At 49.7% G+C, this 13,892-nt stretch overlaps 1 protein-coding gene across 5 annotated transcripts in view; it reads right to left on the reverse strand.

Annotated features, from left to right (window-relative positions):
* TMEM229B (transmembrane protein 229B) overlaps positions 1–6,711 on the reverse strand; it is a 42,337-nt gene extending 35,626 nt beyond the window's left edge. Inside the window, exon 1 of one of the 5 annotated variants that reach the window (XM_053385278.1) lies at positions 6,427–6,711. Coding sequence is in view for 1 of the 5 variants with exons in the window: in XM_053385264.1 (XP_053241239.1) it covers positions 5,888–6,139 (252 nt within the window). In the remaining 4 variants the exon portion in view is untranslated. The other 4 variants (XM_053385264.1, XM_053385268.1, XM_053385291.1 and 1 more) reach the window with 4 other exon arrangements.
* Positions 6,712–13,892: the final 7,181 nt, after the last annotated feature.

The following is a 13,892-nucleotide window of genomic DNA, read 5'->3' on the forward strand; positions in this document are numbered from 1 at the left end:
CATACATAAAAGTTTAGTCATTAGTTGAAGAACTTGAGCATTAGGGAGAAAGCAGAACCTTGCACAATATGGTAGAAGACTCATCACAAAGCTGCCCAGCTGGATTCCTGTTAGCACGTGATATGAATGGGAGCCAGTGTTCAATAAAGTGATCCTTCTTTGTCACACCATACAGTACATGAAATTGCTGCTTATGTTTGCCCGTGAAACCTGACCTCCACGTTCTCTGTACCATTGAAAAATATATAGAAATTTCATATTTTTCCAAATCCTTGGAGATGGTCAGACTAGCTGCTAATAAACAGATTAATGAGATTAAGTCTTCCTAATTGTCAGAAATGCCCAGAAGTGCTATGCATGGATCATATCTCAGTTCATGGCCAATCCTATTTTTTCCCCCAGTGACATTATGTTTGCACACATGAGTCATCTTTTCTAAAAGCAAGTTTCTAGACCTTATGGGGATAAAAAATAGGCTTAAAGATGTGTGGGGAATGCCTAATAAAAATCTCAGATGGAATGGAGGTCTAAAATGAATTTCCTGAGGTCAGGAGGTTTCTGCTTGAGTGCCTTGCATAGTTCCTACAACTTTTCACGACTAATAGAAGCAGAATAAATTATGCAATATGTGTGTGTGTGTGCGCGCGTGTGTGTGATATATATATCTCACATACACACACACATACACAGTTAATTTGCATTGTTGATTATATTTATGTAGGTCAGATCTAACTTATTGAGTACACATCCATCTAACTATAATTTTTCTGTACTGAGAAAATCTACTGCTATCTGACATTTGTCAAGCTGATTGTTCACAAGAATTCAATAACACCAACAGCTGTTCATGTTAGCAAATTCACCTCCATTCAAATGACAGTCCGGCAGTCAGCCATACATGAGTTTTCCCAAGGTTCTCTTTTTGTCCTCAGAATGCTAGAGATTATAGGTACTATATTTAAAACACTGGCTATTTCTGGCAACACAATATAGTTGGTTTCAGAGCAGCACAGAACGGTATACCCATTTGTTGATAACTAGTACATATTTAGCTATGGATACAAGAGAGATGATGGACTTTTTCCTCTTTAGAGATAATTAAGTGAGGAGCAAGCAAACCATGTACCTTTCCTCCATCTATCCTATTCACCTTCTGAATACATCCTTTTGTTTATCCTGAATTGATTTGAATTAGTCAAATCAACTGAACCAGTTTCATGTGGGAAAGCGTCCTAAATTTGGGTGGGATGGGAGAACAATGTATGTGATATTACTATTTCAGGTAGCTGGGCTTAATACAAGTATGGTCATCCCTTTGATGACTTCCACTGTGTTTCATCACAAATATAGAAATCACCACAGGCAGGTTCCTATCCCTTTTTATCATCTCAAAATACAATTTCCACCAGAGTAAGTGTGTAACGGAGAAGTCCTAAATATGGGAAACCAGCATAAATTATGCCAACTTAAATTAAGCTGTCATAAAATATCCCAGATCCAAACTCCATTCAGCAGCTGGGCTGTTGATGGCTGAGCCAGCCTAAGCCTGGAAGGGGAAACAAGCCCTTTGAAATAGAGTTTGAGTTCCAGCACCATTCTTGTTGGCTTAACACACATCAAGTAATGTGACTGAGCTGAATAAACTTAGGATCCAGCCTAGGTCCTGTCCCCCCCCCCCCCGCAGCTCTGCCTAGGAATGTCCCTTTTTAAGGGATAATAGCATCTTAAAGATCCACCCAGCTTAGCTCAGCCACCTAGTTCCCAGCTGAGATCCTAGCTCAGCTCAATTAGATCCCAGATCTAATCTTAGGATTGTGCCCCATGTCTGTTGCATCAAAACCCTCAGTGAGCCTTGTGGCATCTTAACAAATGTATGAGGTTACCTACCACCTTTCATAGGGTAGAGTCCAAGTCATCAGCTGTACAGTGATCCAGTGCAAAGAAATCAAGTGATGTACATGTGTTTTATGAGCAAGACCTAATGTTTCAGATATCACACACCAACGGTAGTTAATTCCTGTTCTCCAGCCCTATGCAGTCAGTCTCTGGCTGAGTAGGAAGCACTCTACTACCTAGAGAGGTGTGTTAGCTAAATACCGTGATAGTGGCACCTAGAAGACAGGTCTACCACGGATACAGTAGATGCCCTTAATTACAGCCAGAAAGTAAAGAACTATGACAAACTCCAGAGAAATCACTACATTCAGTTTGTAACTGGGGAAAACAAACATGTGACTTGGTATGGCACTTCAGAGGCCAACAAGTGGATTGTGGCGAAAGTTTCCAAAGGCAACCAAGCCAGCCTAGTTATCAGAAGCAAAAAGCAGGCTGAGGAGATGGTAGGAATATAGTGAAGCTAGGAGGAAATAAACATCACTGCTTCTTGAAAACACAGACATTTTGGATTTGGAAGGATTTACCGTATTTTTCGCACCATAGGACGCACTTTTTCCCCTCCAAAAATGAAGGGAAAATGTGTGTGCGTCCTATGGTGCGAATGCAGGCTTTCGCTGAAGCCTGGAGAGTGAGAGGGGTCGGTGCGCACCGACCCCTCATGCTCTCCAGGCTTCTCACACCTCTCTGCAAGCAGCGGGAGCCCAGCGCTGGGCTCCCGCTGCTTGCGGAGACTTGCCTGCATGCCGAAGCCTGCGCGCGCTGAGCTCAGCGCGCCCAGGCTTCGCGGATCTCTCCGCAAGCAGCGGGAGCGGTCCCGCTGCTTGCGGAGACTTGCCTGCATGCCGAAGCCTGCGCGCGCTGAGCTCAGCGCGCCCAGGCTTCGCGGATCTCTCCGCAAGCAGCGGGAGCGGTCCCGCTGCTTGCGGAGACTTGCCTGCATGCCGAAGCCTGCGCGCGCTGAGCTCAGCGCGCCCAGGCTTCGCGGATCTCTCCGCAAGCAGCGGGAGCGGTCCCGCTGCTTGCGGAGACTTGCCTGCATGCCGAAGCCTGCGCGCGCTGAGCTCAGCGCGCCCAGGCTTCGCGGATCTCTCCGCAAGCAGCGGGAGCGGTCCCGCTGCTTGCGGAGACTTGCCTGCATGCCGAAGCTTGCGCGCGCTGAAATCAGCGTGCCCAGGCTTCGCGGATCTCTCCGCAAGCAGCGGGAGCGGTCCCGCTGCTTGCGGAGACTTGCCTGCATGCCGAAGCCTGCGCGCGCTGAGCTCAGCGCGCCCAGGCTTCGCGGATCTCTCCGCAAGCAGCGGGAGCGGTCCCGCTGCTTGCGGAGACTTGCCTGCATGCCGAAGCCTGCGCGCGCTGAGCTCAGCGCGCCCAGGCTTCGCGGATCTCTCCGCAAGCAGCGGGAGCGGTCCCGCTGCTTGCGGAGACTTGCCTGCATGCTGAAGCCTGCGCGCGCTGAGCTCAGCGCGCCCAGGCTTCGCGGACCTCTCCGCAAGCAGTGGGAGCGCTCCCACGGCTTGCAGAGAGCTGCCTGTTTGGGGGCTGGGGTCGGGGGAAGCTTCCCCCGCCCCAGCCCCGCGCCTGGGGGAAAAATAATTTCCCCCCTTTATTTCCCCCCAAAAAAACTGGGTGCGCCCTATGGTCCGGTGCGCCCTATGGTGCGAAAAATACGGTAACAATATTTTTGGGTGGCATGCATATTTGTGGTATGACAAGGTTAAAGCGCATAAAAGTTTCAAAAATCATATTGTCAGGAAAGCACTATTAAATGTCTGGGTTAGATATAAGGACTTGCTGGAAAATAAGACTCCAAGATGGCTATCACCAATGGAAGCTAAGGCAGTTAAAAAGCTAAATATGGAGTCGAAATGGCCAAGATATTGGGAAATCTTGGAAAAGGAAGGGGACAAATTGAGATTGCAGAGTTTTGAAAAACTAAAAGGGAAGGTGAGAGATTGGTTACATTATCATCAAATAAATGAAGTGTTTAAATTAGACAGTAAAATAGGCTTCCAGGTGGAAAAATCAAAATTAGAGACTGAACTGTTAGAATCCAGTACTAAGAATTTGTCAAAAATGTATAATCTGCTGCTGAAATGGAATACACAAGATGAAATGGTAAAATCAAGTATGATTAAATGGGCTCAGGACATTGGTCATAACATCATGTTTGCTGATTGGGAAAAGTTGTGGACCACCGGGTTGAAGTTTACGGCGTGTAACGCCTTAAGAGAAAATATAATGAAAATGATTTATAGGTGGTACATAACCCCAGTCAAGCTTGCAAAGATCTACCATTTGCCTGATAATAAATGTTGGAAATGTAAAGAAAAGGAAGGTACATTCTTTCACCTCTGGTGGACGTGCCCGAAGATTAAGGCATTCTGGGAAATGATTTATAATGAACTGAAAAAGGTATTTAAATATACTTTCCCCAAGAAACCAGAGGCCTTTCTCTTGGGTATTGTCGGCCAGGGGGTGTTAAAGACAGATACAATTTTTTTTATGTATGCTACAACAGCAGCTAGAATACTTATTGCAAAGTACTGGAAGACACAGGATCTACCCACACTGGAAGAATGGCAGATGAAGGTGATGGACTACATGGGTTTGGCAGAAATGACGAGCAGAATCCGAAACCAGGGAAGAGAAGCGGCGGAAGAGGAATGGAAGAAGTTTAAGGACTATTTAAAGAAATACTATAAAATTAATGACAGTTAGAATGATGTTGGGTTTAAAATAAATGGTTACTATCAGTAATGGTTAAGACAAAGAGAATAAGGATGATTAACATAAATTTATAGTAAAATAAGGGAAGATTCGCTGAATAATTATAAGAACTTGGAATACAGAAACGGGAAGCGAGAGGAAGTCGAGGAAGTAAGGTTTAAGAAATTAGGATATGAAATGGTACTTGTTTTTTGTTCTGTTATTGTTTGTTGCTTGTTTATGTATGTTTTGTTTGTGTTAATATAAAAATTGTTTAATAAAAAATATTATAAAAAAAAAAGGAAATAAACATCACTGAGAGCCAGGTGAGGCTTGGATCTGGGAGATCATTTGGTCCCAAACCCACCGCTATCTATCACTGGTTGGCCTTGGCAAGGGCTCGATTTCCTCTTTCAGCCTCAGTTTTCACATCTGTAAAATGGGGCTAATGGTACAGCCGCTCACTTCATAGAGTCGGGATGGTGAGCATAAGGAAAGGCTTTCAGCGTTTTGCAAATGAAAACCGATAAATAGTAGTTAGACGGCAAGAAGAGGACTACATAAAAGATCACATCTTGACAGCTGGACAGCATGTCGGGAAGAAAATATATAGCCCGGTCGTTCTCTGGAGAATCGCGATTGGGGGGTTGGGGGAGCCCGAGTAATGAACAAGAACTGTAGCATGTGCTTAAGTGCCGCTCACGACCAAAGGGGACCGGAGTGCTGGGTGAGGACGGAGAGCAAAGAGGAGGAGAGCAAGAAATGCAACGCCAAGGTAGGGAAGCGCCCTGGGCTGGAGAAGAGCTCTAAGCAGGGAGACATCTCCCTTCCCCCACCCCGTCCCTTCCGGGACTGCGGAAGACGCGCTCGGGACTCGGGATCCCCTGCGAGCCGAAAGCGCGCCCAGCGCAGCCCCGGAGCCAATCCCGACTAGCTCCCCAGGCCACCCCGCTTTCGGGCTGCTGCGCATCCTTCCCCGGACGGGCAGCATCCCCGGCCGAGGCAGGAAGGTGTCCGGGGCCGGCGAGCGCTCCGGCAGCCGGACCCGGCGCGTGAGAGAAGCCCGCCAGGATGCGGCTCTTGCGGCACCAAGCAGCGCCCGCCCAGCAGCTCCGCCCGCCCGTCTGCGCTGCCTCCATTCGCAAGGGACTCCCCGGAGACGGAGTTCCCTCGGAAGCCCCGAGGCGGGCGGGGGGCGGGGGGATCTCCTCCCTCGTCCGCCCCGCCACCTCGGCGCGCCCCTGTCGCGGGAAGAGGAGGAAGAGGCCTCTGCGGGTGCACCTACCCGGGCGGCGGGGAGGGAGGTGGGCGAGGAGGCCCCGGCGCAGGTGCTTGGCGGCGATCCGGGACGCGGCTGGGCTGGGCTCAGCTCCGCCTCTCCGCGCTCGCCTCCATGGAAGCGTCGCGGCGCCGGCTGCTCTTCCTCCTCTTCCTCCGGCTGCGCCGGCTGCTTGTGCCGCCGCCGCCGCGGCAGCTGCAGACCCAGTGTGCCAGCGAAGAGGGACCCATAGCGCGGCTGCGGGGCCCGACTGCACATGCTCCCTCTCCTGCCCCCGCCCCCTCGCTTAACCCTTCCGCTGCCGCGCCCGCAAGAGGAGGGAGCGCGGCGCGGGGGGAGGGAAGGCGGCCGGGCGCCTCCGCCGCCGGGGCTCCTTCGCGGGCGGGGCCCGGCTGTGTTCCGCCGCCCGAAAGCGCCCCCGCCGCTCCGGCCCACTCATTCGCCGCCGCTGCTCGGATTGGCTTGGCGAGGCGCAGCCCGCGAAGGGTTACTTCTTCTCCTTCGGGTCCTTTGTCAGCTACATCCGCTTGCTTTGAATAATTTACCCGGCAGATTTGCAGGCGGCGCGTTCCTTCCGTCCGGCAACCGGCAAGAGGCCCAGAATCCCCGGGAGTCCCGAGGCCAGAGGATGGGCCTGGAAGTGACCCGCCTAGGAGTCAACCATGCCAAGGCTTGCGGTGCGCCAGATCCGGCGTGGTGACTGGAGACGATGTGGGAAGGGAGACGAATCCTCCCTTTGCCAGCATGCCCCGGAGCTGCCTGCCATATATCCTGTTCTCATACTGTACCAGGGCTATGTGGGATAAATACATACATTACCTGGTACCTCCCCACCTGCTGCTAGGAGTCCTGGAGGATAAGGCTATCTATGGCTACTGGAGTGGGTGGAATTTGGCATGGGCATAGCCAGGATTTTTGTTGGGGGAGGGCAGCCTTTTGTTAGAGGGCGGCAGAAATTGTATTGATTTTAGATTTTTATTGATTATGGGGGGCAGCTGCCCCCTCCACCTCCTCCCTTGGCTATGCCCATGAGCTTTGGTCATCTTTGGTAATACGTGTCCTGAGTGAGGCCAAAATCTAGCATCCCCAAATGGATCTTCTCAGTTATGGCTCCTCTCAGTTTTGCCGCCTTTGTTTTGGCACCCTGTGCAGGGGAACCACCCGCACTGCCCTAAATCCGATGCTGGCTGCTGGCCACAATGGCTATGTTCTGCCTCCACTGTCAGAGGCAGCACGGCTCTGAATACCGGTTGCTGGAGGTTGCAGGTAGGGAGAGTGCTGTTGCACTCAGGTCCTGCGTGCCGGTTTCCCTTGGATATCTGGGCTGGCCCCTCTGAAAACAGGATGCTGAGTTAGATAGGCTACTGTCCTGGTACAGTAGGTTTCTTCTTATGAAATACTGTACAGGCACCAGGAGAAGATCTCTGGTCTGTTATGTCTGTGCTGCAATTGCTATATCTATAGCTCTTCATAAAGGCCAGAGAAACTCACTTGGACTCAATATTCTACTGTTTGCTCCCATGTGGCAGAATATATTTTTAACACTCTCTCAGCAAAGCTGGGAGACACAAGCAAAAGGGAGATGTGCTCTTATGTAGCTTCCAGTCATTTCATAAACTCACAGAATTGTAGGGTTGGAAGGGTTCCCAGGGGTCATCCAGTCTAACCTCCTGCAATATGGGAATCTCAGCTAAAGCATCCATGACAGTTGGCCATCCAACCCCTGCTTTAAAACCCAGTGGAGAGCCCACCACCTTCCAAGGGAGGCCGTTCCACTGTCAAAAGATCTCTTACCATCCGAAAGTTCTTCCAGATATACCAATGGCTGGAAGCCACTGGTTCAAGTCCTGCCCTCCAGAGCAGGAGTAAACAAGCTTGCTCCATCTTCCATGTGAAAGTCCTTGAGATATTTGAAGATGGCTATCATATTGCCTCTCAGTCTCCTCTTTACCAGGCCTAAACATACCCAACTCCCTCAGCTGTTCCTCATAAGGCTTGGTTTCCAGACCCTTGATCATCTTGGTTGCCCTCCTCTGCACAAGTTCCAGGTTGCCCGTGTCCTTCTTAAATTGTAGTGCCCAGAACTGGACATAGTACTCCAGGTGTGATCTGATTAAGGCAGAATAGAGAGGTACTATTACTTCCCTTGATTTCTGTTGTTGCAGCTTAGAATAGCATTAGCCTTTTTTGTTGCTGTATCACACTGTTGACTCACGTTAAGCTTGTGGTCTACAAAGAATCTGTTTTGCTGAACTGACACTCTTGTGCTATACCCTTTCCTGCAACTAACACCCAGCTATTCAAGTTCTGAAAAATGTTGCCCAGTTACTCCAATATGAAATTATGTGTAAATGAGTTTGCAGTTGTTGATTAGCAGCTGCTGTGTTCTTTTTTGTAGGTGACTGACCAGTCTGAACTAGAAATTTACCACTGTAATCTCTCTATTCCAGCTACTTGAAATTAGAGATAAAAAGCATCCCCAGTGCCATGTCACATCAACATGTCATAAAGAAGAGTTCTAATCTCCAATCTTTTTCTTTGCTAAGTATCATGGACCAAGTGGTAGGTCTTTGCTTAAAAGGAATGATTATATACATTTCATAGTCTAATCACTTATGTGTTCACAGTATAGTTTTGCAGTCACACAGAAACCTTGCACAAAGAAAACTAGATGTCATTGAATCTAACTTAGACTTCTCACTGACATTTACCTTTCTATTTCAAGGACTTAAAAAAAAAAAAAATAAACAAAAGAACATTTGGTCATATGAGTGCCTGCCTCCAATGGTACAGTCCAGAACCAGATTTTCAACCTCATCTGCTGTTAGTGCAATCTAGATGCTTATTTCCCTTCATAATCAAAAGAGCTTGCAGCTCTTTGTAGCTGGGTAGAATGAGCATATGTGCGCTGTAATTGTTATAACAATTGCAATGTAAACACAGGGCAATGCTGTGGTGGCTGTGCTCCTGAATCAATTCTGTGAAAATATGGGGAGGTGTCTGCGTGTTCTCCTGCAAGGCCTGCAGGGAGATGCCACTCAGAGGACAGGCAGAGCAGCAGAACATACTGCCAGTCTAAAACAGAATAAGGAGGTTCTCATTTAGTGGGAAGCAGGTATGAGTCAGTTACTATCCCAAGAGCAAGTCATCAGGACCAAGGACAGATCATGGAGCAACTGGCTGCAAGCTACAATAACCTTAAATATAGGTCCATGTCTGGTCAGTACCGTATTTTTCGCTCTATAGGACGCACTTTTTCCCCTCCAAAAATGAAGGGGAAATGTGTGTGCGTCCTATGGAGCGAATGCAGGCTCCCTGGCTTCAGCGATAGCAAGGCAAAGCCTCCGAAGCCTGCGCTCCGGAGGCTTTGCGTTGCTTCCGCTGAAGCCAGGAGAGTCTGCTCTTTGAGGCTGGCGGTGGGGAAAGCAGCGCTTCCCCCATCGCCAGCCCCAGAGGATGGGGGGCAGCAGGAAGGCGCGCAACGCCTTCCCGCTACTCTCCAACCCGGCTTCGAGGCTGGCGGTGGGGAAAGCAGCGCTTCCCCCATTGCCAGCCCCAGAGGATGGGGGGCAGCAGGAAGGCGTGCGACGCCTTCCCGCTACTCTCCAACCCGGGTTTGAGGCTGGCGGTGGGGAAAGCAGCGCTTCCCCCATCGCCAGCCCCAGAGATTGGGGGGCAGCGGGAAGGCAGCGACGCCTTCCCGCTACTCTCCAACCCGGGTTGGAGGCTGGCGGTGGGGAAAGCAGCGCTTCCCCCATCGCCAGCCCCAGAGGATGGGGGGCAGCAGGAAGGCGTGCGACGCCTTCCCGCTACTCTCCAACCCGGGTTGGAGGCTGGCGGTGGGGAAAGCAGCGCTTCCCCCATCGCCAGCCCCAGAGATTGGGGGGCAGCGGGAAGGCAGCGATGCCTTCCCGCTACTCTCCAACCTGGGTTGGAGGCTGGCGGTGGGGAAAGCAGCGCTTCCCCCATCGCCAGCCCCAGATATTGGGGGGCAGCGGGAAGGCAGCGATGCCTTCCCGCTACTCTCCAACCCGGGTTGGAGGCTGGCGGTGGGGAAAGCAGCGCTTCCCCCATCGCCAGCCCCAGAGATTGGGGGGCAGCGGGAAGGCAGCGATGCCTTCCCGCTACTCTCCAACCCGGGTTGGAGGCTGGCGGTGGGGAAAGCAGGGCTTCCCCCATCGCCAGCCCCAGAGGATGGGGGGCAGCAGGAAGGCGCGCAACGCCTTCCCGCTACTCTCCAACCCGGCTTCGAGGCTGGCGGTGGGGAAAAAAGCGCTTCCCCCATCGCCAGCCCCAGAGATTGGGGGGCAGCGGGAAGGCGTGCGACGCCTTCCCGCTACTCTCCAACCCTCCTGTGGGCTTTTGGGGGAGATGGGGGAATTCCCCCACCTCCCGCAAAAGCAGGCAAAAGCCAGGCGCTCTTTAAAGGGGCTCCGTGGCTTCTGCTGGCTTTTCTAGGAGGTGGGGGAATTCCCCCACCTCCTAGAAAAGCCCGCGGGAGCCGCGCACCCTTTAAAGAGCGAGCGGCTCTTGGGGGCTTTTCCCCAAGGAGGGAGAAGGGACTGACTGGCCGAGTCAGTCCCTTCTCCCTCCTGCGGGCTTTTGCGGGAGATGGGGGAATTCCCCCACCTCCCGCAAAAGCAGGCAAAAGCCGTGCGCTCTTTAAAGGGGCTGCACGGCTTTGCTGGCTTTTCTAGGAATTCCCCCACCTCCTAGAAAAGCCCGCAGGAGCCGCACAGCCTTTAAAGAGCGAGCGGTTCTTGGGGGCTTTTCGACCAGGAGGGAGAAGGGACTGACGGGCCGTTTCAGTCCCTTCTCCCTCCTGGTCGAAAAGCCCGCAGGAGTCACGCGGGGCTCCTGTGGGCTTTTGCGGGAGGTGGGGGAATTCTGCCACCTCCCGCAAAAGCAGGGAGAAGGTCTTGGAGTAGCGCACAGGCTGCGTGCAGCCTGTCCACTGCTCCCAGAGCTGGGGGGGGAATCATATTTTTTCCTTGATTTCCCCCCCTGAAAACTACGTGCGTCCTATGGTCCGGTGCGTCCAATCGTGCGAAAAATACGGTAGTTTATAGAGGGATGAACACTGTTACAGGGAGGTGTGTGGCCTTTGATGCACCTTCCTGGAGACTATCAGCTCTCTGTTAATCCTCTGTTCCTGACTAGTGCACTAGTCCCATATTTCTTGGGAATGGGGCGGCCAAGAAAGCTATCATCCTTGGGAATTAGGTGGCTAAGAAGGAATCTCTGAAATGGAGTTGCTGGTATTTGCGGATAAAGGAAGGGACATTCACAGGAACTAGGGTCACACACCATAAAGTTAAAGCACATGGCTACTCCCAAAGTGTTCTAGGAACTGTAGGTTGCCCCTCACAGAGCTACAGTTCCCAGCACCCTTAACTAACTACCAGTCCTAGGTTTCTTAGGAGGAAGCTGTGTGCTTTAAATGTTTCCTAAATGCATGATGTGGATGTGACCTAGGGGTGGAGTGCTTCTCTTTCATAGCTTCGGGGTGATCTCCACAGAGGAGGGGCTGCTTCCTGGGACAGTCCAGTGAGGGCTCTGTAGAAGTCTCAAGGCCTTCAGGTTGCTAAGATGTTTATGATCAAGAGGTTCCCAAATATAAGTCCTGAGCTTATGGCAGTTGCCTGGAATTGTTTGTTACTCTTTATGGGAATGTCAGAATGAAAGGCTGAGATATTGTTTTGTTCTCCATAGGAACATAGGAAGCTGTCTTATACTGAGTCAGACCATGGGCCCATCTAGTCTGGTATTTTCCATACAGACTGTGGATGGCTCTTCAGGGTTTTAGACAGGAGTCTCTCCCAGCCCTATCTGGAAATGCTAGTAATTAAACCAAGGACCCTTCATGTGCGAAGCATGTGCTGTGCCACTGAGCTATGGCCCTTCCACACTTTCCCTTCTCTGAGCGGCAGACAATTCAGGGCAATTTTTTCTAGCAGAAACTTCCCACAAAGGCAAAACTGGAGCTGTATCATGTCTTTGTGAAACTTTTTAATCTACAGAATTTCAGACTGTACAGGATTGGTAAGGAGGCAATGCAAACTTTGTTTCTTTAAGAATCCAACAAGCTCAGGGCATTCAGTTCTGCTTATGACAATTTCCTCCTTACAGTGTTCAACAGGGAAAAAGTTTGAAATGTTTCCCCTTTTGTATGTCTCAGGCATCCATGTGGTTGATCAAGCAAACAGGTCTAGAAGAAAGACTCCACGATTCAGTGAAATGGTGCAGCTGCATTTGGTTTTGGGAAGAAGGTGGAGTCTAAACACTGTGGCAGTCAGTACAATATATTGCTGGTCACATGATGTTACGACAGCCATTCTCATCCTAGTGCCCTTCATGCTGGCTAGAGCTGGTGGAAGTTGTTTTCCAAATCATCTGGATAGCACTAGGCTAGCAAAGCCTTCCTTATGGTTTAATGGCTCTGCAGATCTATAATAATAATAATAATAATAATAATAATAATAATAATAATAATAATATATTACTTATACCCCACCCATCTGGCCGGGGCTCCCCAGCCACTCTGGGCGGCTTCCAACATGATATTAAAAACACAATAAAATATCAAACATTAAAAACTTCCCTAAACAGGGCTGCCTTCAGATGTCTTCTAAAAGTCAGATAGTTGTTTATTTCTTTGCCATCTAGTGGGAGGGTGTTCCACAGGGTGGGTGCCACTACTGAGAAAGCCCTCTGCCTGGTTCCCTGTAACTTCATTTCTCGCAGTGAGGGAACCACCAGAAGGCCCTCGGAGCTGGACCTCAATGTCCAGGCTGAACGATGGGGGTGGAGATGCTCCTTCAGGTATACTGTCTTCTTGAAGCAAATATATTCTCTGAGAATATCATTCACTTCATTTGGTGAATTCAGATGATGGTGCTACTACCTCTGGGTTTCAGTCTGTTACAACACTTAACTGTAATCTCTCTGGCTCTGTAGAACCAAAGGCTATTGAAGTTTTCTCTCTGGTGACTCCCAGAATGACAGGTCTAGAGCAGAAATGAATTTACTCCATTAGGAAGTAAATTTGGGAGTCCAGCTTCTGTTCCATCTCATACATGAGACTTTCTCTAGAAGTTATGAAACTGCTTGTGACATTTTAAAACGTGAATAGGTTTTTACAGCACATACAAAATAGGTCTTGATCTCTGAAGATTTTCCAACTATTCAAATCAGTCTGGCTTGTTTTGTGGTTTTTCCATATGGCAGTCCTTTCAGGAGGACGTCCTTCACCCTTTTAAAATGGATTTGGGGGGACGGTGTTGGGTTGTTTTTATTTTGATTATGTATTTTGTGGTTTTATATTTTGATTTTATTCTGTGAACCGTCCTGAGACACTTCAAAACGACCTTGACAGATTAGAGAACTGGGCCAAAACAAACAAGATGAATTTTAACAGGGAGAAATGTAAAGTATTGCACTTGGGCAAAAAAAATGAGAGGCACAAATACAAGATGGGTGACACCTGGCTTGAGAGCACTACATGTGAAAAGGATCTAGGAGTCTTGGTTGACCACAAACTTGACATGAGCCAACAGTGTGACGCGGCAGCTAAAAAAGCCAATGCAATTCTGGGCTGCATCAATAGGAGTATAGCATCTAGATCAAGGGAAGTAATAGTGCCACTGTATTCTGCTCTGGTCAGACCTCACCTGGAGTACTGTGTCCAGTTCTGGGCACCACAGTTCAAGAAGGACATTGACAAACTGGAACGTGTCCAGAGGAGGGCAACCAAAATGGTCAAAGGCCTGGAAACGATGCCTTATGAGGAACGGCTAAGGGAGCTGGGCATGTTTAGCCTGGAGAAGAGGAGATTAAGGGGTGATATGATAGCCATGTTCAAATATATAAAAGGATGTCACATAGAGGAGGGAGAAAGGTTGTTTTCTGCTGCTCCAGAGAAGCGGACACGGAGCAATGGATCCAAACTACAAGAAAGAAGATTCCACCTAAACATTAGGAAGAACTTCCTGACAGTAAGAGCTGTTCGACA

This window comes from Podarcis raffonei, chromosome 1, assembly GCF_027172205.1.
Source record: "Podarcis raffonei isolate rPodRaf1 chromosome 1, rPodRaf1.pri, whole genome shotgun sequence".
NCBI classification, from domain to species: domain Eukaryota; kingdom Metazoa; phylum Chordata; class Lepidosauria; order Squamata; family Lacertidae; genus Podarcis; species Podarcis raffonei.